Source organism: Pterocles gutturalis, unplaced genomic scaffold (assembly GCF_000699245.1).
Source record: "Pterocles gutturalis isolate BGI_N339 unplaced genomic scaffold, ASM69924v1 scaffold24101, whole genome shotgun sequence".
Classification (NCBI taxonomy): Eukaryota; Metazoa; Chordata; class Aves; order Pterocliformes; family Pteroclidae; genus Pterocles; species Pterocles gutturalis.
The window spans coordinates 1-10,430 of record NW_010098503.1 but is presented as its reverse complement, the minus strand read 5'-3'; the positions used below and the strand labels follow the sequence as shown (position 1 = coordinate 10,430).

Below are 10,430 nucleotides of genomic sequence, written 5' to 3'. Positions count from 1 at the left end.
TCTTTTTTTTGTTTTTTTTTTTTGCCATCTATTGCCAAGCTTATAAAAACAGCAGTCCTTTGCTCAAATTACTATATGAATAATTAAGCAGACAAATTCACTAAGTCATAGATGACAAATACTTAGCCAAAGACAAGACTATATTCCATTCTGAATAATTATTCCATGTTATAACTATACCTTGCATATCTTCAGCTACAGGCTCTATGGAAGCAAGCTGGGAACTACATTTCGGATGTCAAGAACTTCTTGAAGATTGCTTATTGAGAATGACTTTCACCAGCTCCCTCTCATTTCTGCCAGATGGCAGCTAGTTAAGTTCTTTGACAAGCACTCGCTGCCAACTGATTTGTCTTGCAAGCCAATGGGTAACCATTGCACATCGACAACATTCAGTTAATGTAATCTCTGCATGAGACAGCCTTTAATTCCTGGACGGCTGCATTCAGTGCTACCTTTTAAAAAGTTCAAAGGTGGAGCCTGTTTTTCAGAGCATATTGCAGTATTGAATATTCCAACCTCAAAGCTGAAAAATAGTTTGTGGTATCTAACAATTAATGTGAACACACAATATTTCAATCAAGAACAAATCATGAAAATAATTTTTTCATGGTCTTTTATGTTCATAACATAGCAGACTCTAGAAGAGCTCCATCTAGAGAACTTAACAAATAGTGTGTTTTTTTTCTTCCAGAAACAATATCTCTCACCACGTTCCAGCTCTGACACATATAGTTTAAGCATCACTAAGCAACTGCTGTTCATGATACCAGAATATTGCTAGGAAAAAAAGGAAAATAAAAGATCATTTATATTATATGCTTTCATAGTAGTAGGACAAAGCCAAGAGAACATTTTTGAAAGGGAGAGACAAAGAATGCAAAAAAAAAAGTGAAAGAAGAGAGAATTGCAGTTGCAATGTCTAGCAAGCTACCTGGCAAACTCAGCTACTTGGCAAGCTCAAATTAAATTTTAGAAACTGTAAAGCCATGAAGATGTCATTACTCAAGTTCATTACAGGGTTTCAGTGATACAGCTATTCTACAAATACCTACAGAACCCCCTTCTTCGCTGCAATCAATTGAATATCTCTCAGAAGCATTACAATCACTTCTTTAAAAAGATGCTTTAAACAGTGAGTGGAACAATACCAAGCTAAAGAAAAAAGCCACATTTGCTGTTGTAATGAAAATTGTAGCAATATAATAATTCATCAATGTCACAACTTTCAGGTTAACAAAATTTACTGCATAAAACATGTAAGCTAATTTAGTGCAGAGGGAAAAATGGACAATTGTCAAGGACTCAAGCTGAGGCCTAGTCAACATTAGCAATAGAAAAAACTCTATGTGACATCAGAGAAAGTTTCGGATAAGTAATAAGCAAATAAAAGAGATTATAATTAAACTTCCCCTGGATCTGAAAACAAGACAGCACCTCTTAATCTGTTTTTGCCTTAGATAATTTGGTATGCATTGCCTGTAATTTTTGTGTGTGTGTTTGTGTTTAAGGCTTCCTATATGCTCACAAAGAATTTACAGATATTCATCCAAATTATGTTAAAATTTTGGAAAATATAGAAGGATTGTATATGTCCCAGGTTTAAAATGAACTGAGCCACTGCCGGGGGAGGGATGTGGAGGGGGGGGGCAACCAAAAATTTTAATGAGGAAAAAAAAGCACTATAGTTGAGTAAAGAAATACAGGACCATAAAGTAAATACATACGCAAGCACTGAGGCACTTCACCACTCCATGTTCCATTCCCAACGCAAGTCAAAACAGCGGGAAAAGAGAGTTCATATCCTGGAGAGCAGACATAGCTAATGCTAAATCCCCAGTCCATGTTTGTTCCTTCCAACCTTCCATTAGAGATCTGTGGAGGAGTTGGGCAGGTAACAGCTGCAATAATATTCAAAATAATTAGGCCCAGCTGCCGTAAACATCCCCAGTGTACACAATTACTAGAAGAACCATATGTGCTAATTTCACCTTTTTTAGAGGACAATACAGTCAGGACATGCTATCTTCCTCACTGTATTCTTGCCACACTTCCTGAAGTTAGTACTTCCGGTTTCCTCCATTTAGGGGACAGGGGCTGATTGATGAAGTGTCTTAAATAAAACAGGATGTTGCACAAAACCAAATAGGGAGACTACACAAATATCAGTATGGAGACTATGAAGTGTACAACATTTAAGATATGTCTGGTAGTATACTACAAAATGACTTTGTCGGTTTAGAGTACAATTATTTACAGTTACTGTGGTAATAGTCAAATACTTTCTTCCTGTTAACCAGCTTAGGCATTTGCCACATATTAATGCCCAGGGATGAAATTCCAGGATGATTGCTCCAAAATATGACTTGAAAGCCTGTTTCTAAGTATCACAGTTTGGTCAGTGATGAATCACTCCTCACCAAAAAGCACCTAGCTTCTAGCTAGAGGGAGAAAATCTAAGGATTTGCAACCCCTTGAAATTGTCATTGTTGTTACCACCAAGAAGGCCAACAAGAAGTATTTCAGTATCGTTTCTCATTTCTAGGCCTCCCAGGAAAAAATAGAAACATCTTCTACTCAGTTGTAGGGAAGAGGACTGAAAACCACCACAGGACAGTAGAAATAAACAGACATAACTGTAGTGAAGAAGAAAAAATGCTATTCACTGGATGATAGGGTAGTAACAGACAATTGCTGAAGGAAAAAAAGGTATAAAAGAAGTTAAATGAAAAAACTCTGAATCAAAAAAGGGAAAGGGGAAAATTTAGGCCAAAGGTACCAGAATGAATGAGAAAGAGAAAAAGGATAAAAAAGAGAAAAGTGGAGAAACTGTGCTAGCAAATGAGAAAGAAAGCTAATGAAACCAGTGTGATTTAATTTAGTGGAGACAGTTGGGGTAAATGAGAAGAGGTGGTGACTAATCATAAAGCCGAGAACACACAGGTCACAAGAATGGAGGAAATAAAGAGCTGCACACAAAACCTTTAAACTTATGTTTAGATAGCTGTCATCTTGTAGGCTCAAAAGAAGTCAGAGGCACTAGATCAGGAGCACTGCATCTTTGACTGGTCTGCAGAAGGTTCACCATGTACCATTTCTCTGTGACATTTCTTTGTATGGTTCTGTTTGAATCAAATCAGAGCTAGCTCTCCTGCTCCCAGTTACGTTCCTCGTAGTCCTTAAGAATTTGAGGCTAGGAGACTATATCATAAATACTTGTTCTGTGTATGGTCTTCTACCTGTTTGCTTACAGCCACTCTTGGAGATGGACAAACTCTTGGTCAATAGGACCAGTATGGCCATTCTGAACTGAAGCTGAGGTTGGCTAAGAGCACAATACAAATAGAAAAAAAAGTGAATTGTTAAGAACCCGAGTTCTGACATCCTCCATAATGTGTTGGGAAAATAACTTTAAAAAAATTACATTATTAAAAGTGAATTAGAATTAAACTGGACTTGGTAAGATACTGGGACAATTGTACCCAGGAAAGAAAGTAATTGTAAATAGGGTGGAGATTTTAAATTTATTTGATCTATTTTGATGAATGAATAAGGGGGAGGAAAATGAGAACTACTGATCAGGTATGCAACTGTACTTCCTAAAAAAAAAAAAAAAAAATAGAAGGAAGATGGACAAAATAAGTACAAACTTAAGCAACTAAGTTTTAAAAGAATAGAGTTCAGATATACTTAGTGTGAATGCAGAAAGGAAACACCAAAAACGGTAATGCTGCTTCTCTACAACTTTGGTATCAGGAAGAGTGAGAAAAATGATTCTAGAGAGATGTTTTAGGGTTTAGCAAGCAAGTGGGTTTCTCAGAGAAAATTGTTTTGATGGCAGAGATAAGGTGGTCGTTCAGTAATTTTCAGATTTTTTTCTGTTTAAATTTCAACAGAGAACGTTAAAAAAATTCCATTAAAGCAGAAAAATCAGTAAAGCAACTACTAAAAGAGGGAAAAGGAAGATCTTGAGATTACTCCTTTCAGTTTTCACAGTAGAGAAAATAACATGAAGCAGAAAAAATATTTATTAGGAAATTTGATAGAAGGATTTAGTCTTTTTGCTGAGCATGTTGATAAACCACAGTGATGCTCAAAGGTCCATGTTTAATGAAAGAAGGATCAGAGAAAAATCTTAGTATTATGGACAGAGTAAACCAGAAGAATTTTCCTTTGAAAAAATTCAGTTGTATATATGCAAACCTCTCCCAAAGGTGTCTATCATGTGCTTGAGTTGTCCTTTTGTAAAGACAGGAACATACACATAAGGTCATTTTCAGTATGACATGCTAATCTAAACCATCATTTCATATTGGCTAATTGAGTTTAGCAGCAAAGTAATGAAATGTTCTATAAAACTACAAAAAAAAACTGTTCAACATACTGTGCTGGTATGAAAAATAAAAGGAAAAAGAAGCAAAGGATGCAAATTTCTGCAGACAAAAAATCAATTCAGTATATTCATACTAACAGTATGTTTTGATTTCTGTGGAAATATTTGTCTGATTCATTACAATAAACAGTGGACATAAATGTCGTAAAAGGAATAGTTGAAAACCAAAATAAATGTTGTACCTTTGCATGTTGGGATTACTCCACTCCACGTGCCATTGCTAGTACAAGTACGAATTAAGGAGCTATTTGAGTCCATTGTATAACCAGGTTGGCACATGTAAGTAACATTTTGTCCAACAACATAATCATCACCGTATCTCATGCCATTTGCTGGGACTCCTGGATCTCCACAACTGATAACTGCAAGTAAATAGTTAAGGAATAGATTTTAAAACCTAAATGTGATTTACTTATATGTGAGGGGAAAAACATAGGGCAAAACTAGGAATTTACTGGGGAAAAAAGGAGAAAGAAAAAGTACCATAAATTTTATCTCCATCAAGAGAAGATAAACATCTATGTCATCTGAATTAGCTGCCAAACACAACATGTGGAGCTGTATATCTCTCAGTTACACAAGTGTATTCAAATACTCTATATGCTCTACTTTTCTTTTATTTGACACATTCCACTTACCTTCTACTTCTACTAAGGTGCTGCAAATTCAACTAAAATAATCCTTGATATTTATCCAGGATTGGATACTATTGTTTTGACTTGATTACAACATAATGCTCATGCATTTTTCTTTTTTTTTCCCCTATTCCTTGTCTATTTTCCTGTATAAAGAATATTTCAAATCATTGCCTTATGAATTTAAGAACATGCAAACACCATACACCGTATATGATCAAACAGCTCCACAAACTTTATTTTATACTGTTGAAAACTATTTTCGTTCTTTATTTAAACCCAACTAAACTGTGTTTACAGCTTTTTCATTCATCTTTCTTACAATCTCCATTTCTTTCTTTTGGTCATTAATACAAACTTTTTGTTTCTTCTGCTGTTGCTGTTACTGTAATGATTGTACCCTTTCTTGCTACTTTAACAGTGATCTGTGATACAGCAAGAGCCACAATGGCTTTAGCAGACCTTTAGATTGTTCTACCTTCTCAAAATTCCTACCTTCCTATTACTAATTTTTCAAGTTAATATTTCAAAGGAAAAAAACCCAAACTAAAACAAAACAAAAAAATGCCCAAACAACCCAGACCTGATTTTCATGTGTTTTTGCCCTTCTGTACTTACTAATCTTTATCTTACTGTGCTGGTTTTTCTTTACAGTAGCTAGTGTGGGGCTATGTTTCGGATTTGTGCTGAAGAGTGTTAATAATACAGATGCTTTTGTTACTGCTGAGTAGTGCTTACACAGTCTCGAGGCCTTTTCTGCTTCTCACTCCACCCCACCAGGAAGTAGACTGGGGGTGCACAAGAAGTTGGGTGTGGAGAGAGGCTGGGACAGCTGACCCCAACTGATCAAAGGGATATTCCGTAACATATGATGTTATGCTCAGCAATTAAAAACTGAGGGAGGAAGAAGGAAAGGGGAGACATTTGTAGTGATGGCTTTTGTCATCCCAAGTAACCATTACATGTGATGGAGCCCTGCTTTCCTGGAGATGGCTGAACATCTGCCTGTCGATGGGAAGTAGTGAATGAATTCCTTGTTTTGCTTTGCTTGTGCTTAGAGCTTTTGCTTTACTTATTAAACTGCCTTTATCCCATGAGTTTTGCATGACTTTTGCTCTTCTGATTCTGTCCCCCATCCCACTGGGGAAAGTGAGTGAGTGAGCAGCTGTGTGGTGCTCCATTGCTGGATTTGGTTAAATCATGACAGCATACATAGTAGGAAAAAAAATTAAATGAAACCTGCCCTGTCAACAAAGTCCATTGGCACTGCCAATTCTACTGCTTTGAATACACTTTGAAATCATTATGAGAAAATTGTTGCCTTACAATATATAAACTTTATCAGGTATATTTAGTAGACCTGGAGATAAAACTGTCAGGAGAAAGAGAAGGGATTTTTAACTCATCATCTGTTAACTAGCTATTTAGATAATATTGTCCATTGACTCTTGCTAATTATCTGTCAGCAATTTAAAATTTATATATTGCTGTAAGAGAGAACGTAGCAAATTAAGTATGATGAAGTTTAACATATTTTTATTTTCTATTTAGATGTGCAAAGGAACTGTAGAATTAAAGGTCTGTAGAGAGGGACACAGACTGGACACAGCTCTGAATAACTGCTCTAGCAGATCCTGCCATGCACAGCGGGGTTGGCCTAGACAGTCTCCAGCGGTAACTGCTGACCTCAGTCATTCTGCAGTGCTGTAAAATGCCTCTCCATTTCTGGGTATTCTAGAGCTGCTGCTAGCTACCTGTATGAGCTTAGGTACAAGTTGTAGGATCTAGTAGTGCTTCTGTCACCCTTTAGGAATTAGTTAATAGTCAGCAATCATCGAAAAGGCAGAAATTAGTCAGACCAAAATTCTCAGATTTTGTACCTTTTGGATAAGATTTTCATTCAATTATTCTCTTCATACTCTGATCACTCCAGGGGATACACATCAAACTAGAAACCTCTAAATAACATTGTCACTGGAATAAATACATAGGGGGATACTTTTTAGATGTGTAATCATAACAAAGAGAGAACTGTGTACTGGGAATGTCAATACATTTATTGTATAACAAAGTTAAAATACTTATATATCAATATCAATAATCAATAATATTTTTCCATTACATATACTCTTCACAATACCTCTCTTTGTTTTGTTAGAATACTTTCTCTGTTAAGACATTTTTCGATGTTTTAAGCAAAAATCACAAGTTTCTACCTGAGTAGTGTTTTTTGAGAAGACTGCTCTAGCATGTACTTCAGCTAAATGTCATTGTAAAATACAAGAAAAAAAATAGAGGCAGTTACCATCACAAAACACCTTTATCCTTGGTGCAATTAATCTGGTTCTCACTAGAACTTGGAAAATAATAAATAATCAAAAACACTGGGCTCTCTCACAGGTTTGCTGACTGCAGAAGCAGCTGTTCATGTGCCTACCATTAAAGATAGATTTAAAAGCAACACAAGAAGGAGAAGTTTTTCTTTATCATCTTTTGCCTCTATTTGGGTTGCTAGAAGAGTGTAAAGTAGTCAACTCTATGAAAGCTAAGGTACTACTTCAAAATTTAAGCAACAACTTGCTGTACCTCTGATGAGGATATGTTTCCTCAAAATTAAGGGCAGTCTCATACGTCACGTAAATGTAAAATTTTTATAATTGCTACTAAAAGATGAACTAGGACATGTAATGAAACAGGCACAGATTAGCTTGTCACTAAGCTGTTGCAAAATGCTTATTATGAATGTGAGTGAAGCTGAAATAGCTTCTGTTAGCTAAGTAACCAAAGCAAGTATAAGGTTAATGAAGAGGCCAAACAGAAGATGACATCTGAGAGTGGGACAACAGTTTTGACCTCAGAGTCACTACAAAAATAATTCTCAAGTGTTCATTTCAAGTTTTTTATTTTCTGCCCTCTGGAAGACACGGATATTATATTGCTAAGATGCATGATGAAGAAAAGCAATTAAATGAATAATGTATGAATATGATGTACCATAAAACATAAACAAGACAAAATATATACTAGGAAAAAATTAAAGTAGGTAGATCATGTACCTTTAGATCAACTCCTTTAAACTGTAACAGCAGTCTATATATTTTACTATATTGTGTCTATCTTTAAAAAAAACATATTCCTTATCTCCATGAGAATATGAGCACTACATTTTTTTGAAGGTATTTCATGTACAAAATTATGTAGGAAGTAGTGCAAGAAAAAGCTGAAGACTTATTTGCACCCAGCTTCAATATTTTATTTTATTGTCTTTCAGAGGAGAGAAAAACAAAGACTATTCATTAGAGATGTGTCTTACTTGTGCAGTTTGGCAAGGATCCAGACCATGTTCCATTGGCAGTGCATTGTCTTACAGATGATCCAGAAAGTATATATCCTTCCATGCATGAATAAATTACTGAATTAGAGAATGTAGTTCCGTCAATACGAAATACTTTTCCATTAGCAGTTGTTCCTGGATTACCACACTGCACAGCTATAAAGCAAAATGTTAAATATTCTTAAAATGTAGTAAAGACAACTTTTCAAATAGTAATGTCAAAGGACAACCCTGCTGCCAGCAGTGTTATGTGGTAACAATCCATGCTCTTATCCTGAAAAAATGTAAGTTTCACCACCTAGATAGCTGTTTGCATGATTTATTTGGTTTTACTTTTTAGTATGGAGGGAAGCACATCCTAAAAACTTAAGTAACTTACCTTTAAAATCTGCATTAAAGAAAAGCTAGTTTAGCTGAAGAAAAACTCCCAATTATAAGAAAATGCCCGATCTACAATTATCATTGTAGATTTAATTTGAATCTATAGTACGTATGCATTTATAGCATCACCAAAGTACATTTCCTACCTTGTTGAAAGCACCTCTTAAAGGACAGAGTTAAACTATTATTTCCTAGGCAGATGTAAGCCTGATGTTTTCCAGTTTTTCAGCTCTCAGCTTTGGAATCTGAATGTGTCTTGCTTATGTTATTACATATGTACATCTCACCTATATGACTTAAACTAGAACAATACACCTGTGTGTGCATTACACACACCTATATATGTATCTGTGAACTAGATTCATCATTTCAAGAGATTTTTAGGGGGAAAAATAACACCAAAATATCTTAAAATGTAAAAGGGCAACTAATTTCTGTAAAAGATCAAAGAAGAACAGCAGAAAGTTCAGTTGGGCTAAGCATATCCCTTCAGATACCAGCATACAAACATATATATATATATATGTTTACATTGTGTCAGGATAGCAATAATTCATCAGAAAAGATATTGCAAAAAGAAGCTTGTGAAATAAGTTTTTAAAATCAGCAGTGATAAAGTGGATAATAAGAATACAGGTTCTCAAATTATTTTCTGCTTTTCAGGAAGCTTTTATTTGAAGAAGAGTCTGTTGGGAATTATTTCCTATTTTTGAATCAAGACAATTAATGTAATAAATGTTTCTCCATAAATAATGTGTTAGTTTTATTTTAAGATAATACATCTAGCTTGAAATTTCTAGAATGTTTTTTTCCAGAAAACCTTGTTTCCGCATTTTGTTTACTATTGAAAAATAATAAATGTCAATAGTATTAGTAAATAAAATTAAGCTGATCATTTATGAAATAGATGTATATAATGAAATCCTGACATTGACATTTTCATAAAATTATGCACTTTTCTCTGAAATTCTGACATATAATCATTGTAATTAAAGATCAGGAGATGGCAAGCTTTTTAAGGGAAAAAATCTTTAATCAAAAACTAAGTCCTAGAGGCCTTATCCATTTATTTTTTCTATTTAGTTTTTTGTACTGGATAGCACATATAGTTGACGCTGACACAAGACTGAGAAGAAATAAACAGTTCAGTATACTTTTTTTTTTTTTCTCAAAATTTCAAAAACATTCAGTTTCATGGGTGCCAGGAACTGGTATCAGATTCGTCACCTGATCCCAAGCCATTGCTACGGTGTAACAACTTCTCCAAAAAAAATCAATGATCAGTCCAAAATCAACTGTACACCATTCACAACACAAAACTTCTGCAATGTAAAATTGCTTTTCTGATTATAATTTTTAATAAGGCAGTTTAAAAAAAGAGTGGATCTTCTGTGATTTACCTTTGCACTCAGGTTGTCTTCCTGTCCAACTTCCATTTGCCATACATGTTCTTTCTTCTGAGCCATGGAGGATATATCCAATATCACAGCTGAAATGTACTGTGCTTTTAATTTTAAAATTGTTTTCTTCTCTAGACCCATGACCTGGGATACCTGGATCACCACAAGAACCAGCTGTATCACCTACAATTTAGAGTGCATAGATTAAAATAAATATGAAATGTTATTATGATACTGCATTTAAAATATATGTTTCTATGTATTTATAAATAAATTTATATTTATAT

The 10,430-nt window shown here is 34.7% G+C and overlaps 1 protein-coding gene across 1 annotated transcript in view; it reads right to left on the bottom strand.

The window, feature by feature from the left end:
- LOC104461687 (CUB and sushi domain-containing protein 3-like) overlaps nucleotides 1–10,326 on the bottom strand; it is a gene marked incomplete at both ends in the record, with an annotated part of 22,404 nt that extends 12,078 nt beyond the window's left edge. The window contains 4 exons of the mRNA XM_010073359.1: nucleotides 1,728–1,901; nucleotides 4,576–4,755; nucleotides 8,342–8,518; nucleotides 10,144–10,326. Coding sequence (XP_010071661.1) covers nucleotides 1,728–1,901; nucleotides 4,576–4,755; nucleotides 8,342–8,518; nucleotides 10,144–10,326 — 714 coding nt within the window. The remainder of the gene's footprint in view (nucleotides 1–1,727; nucleotides 1,902–4,575; nucleotides 4,756–8,341; nucleotides 8,519–10,143) is intronic.
- Between the last annotated feature and the right edge of the window lie 104 nt (nucleotides 10,327–10,430).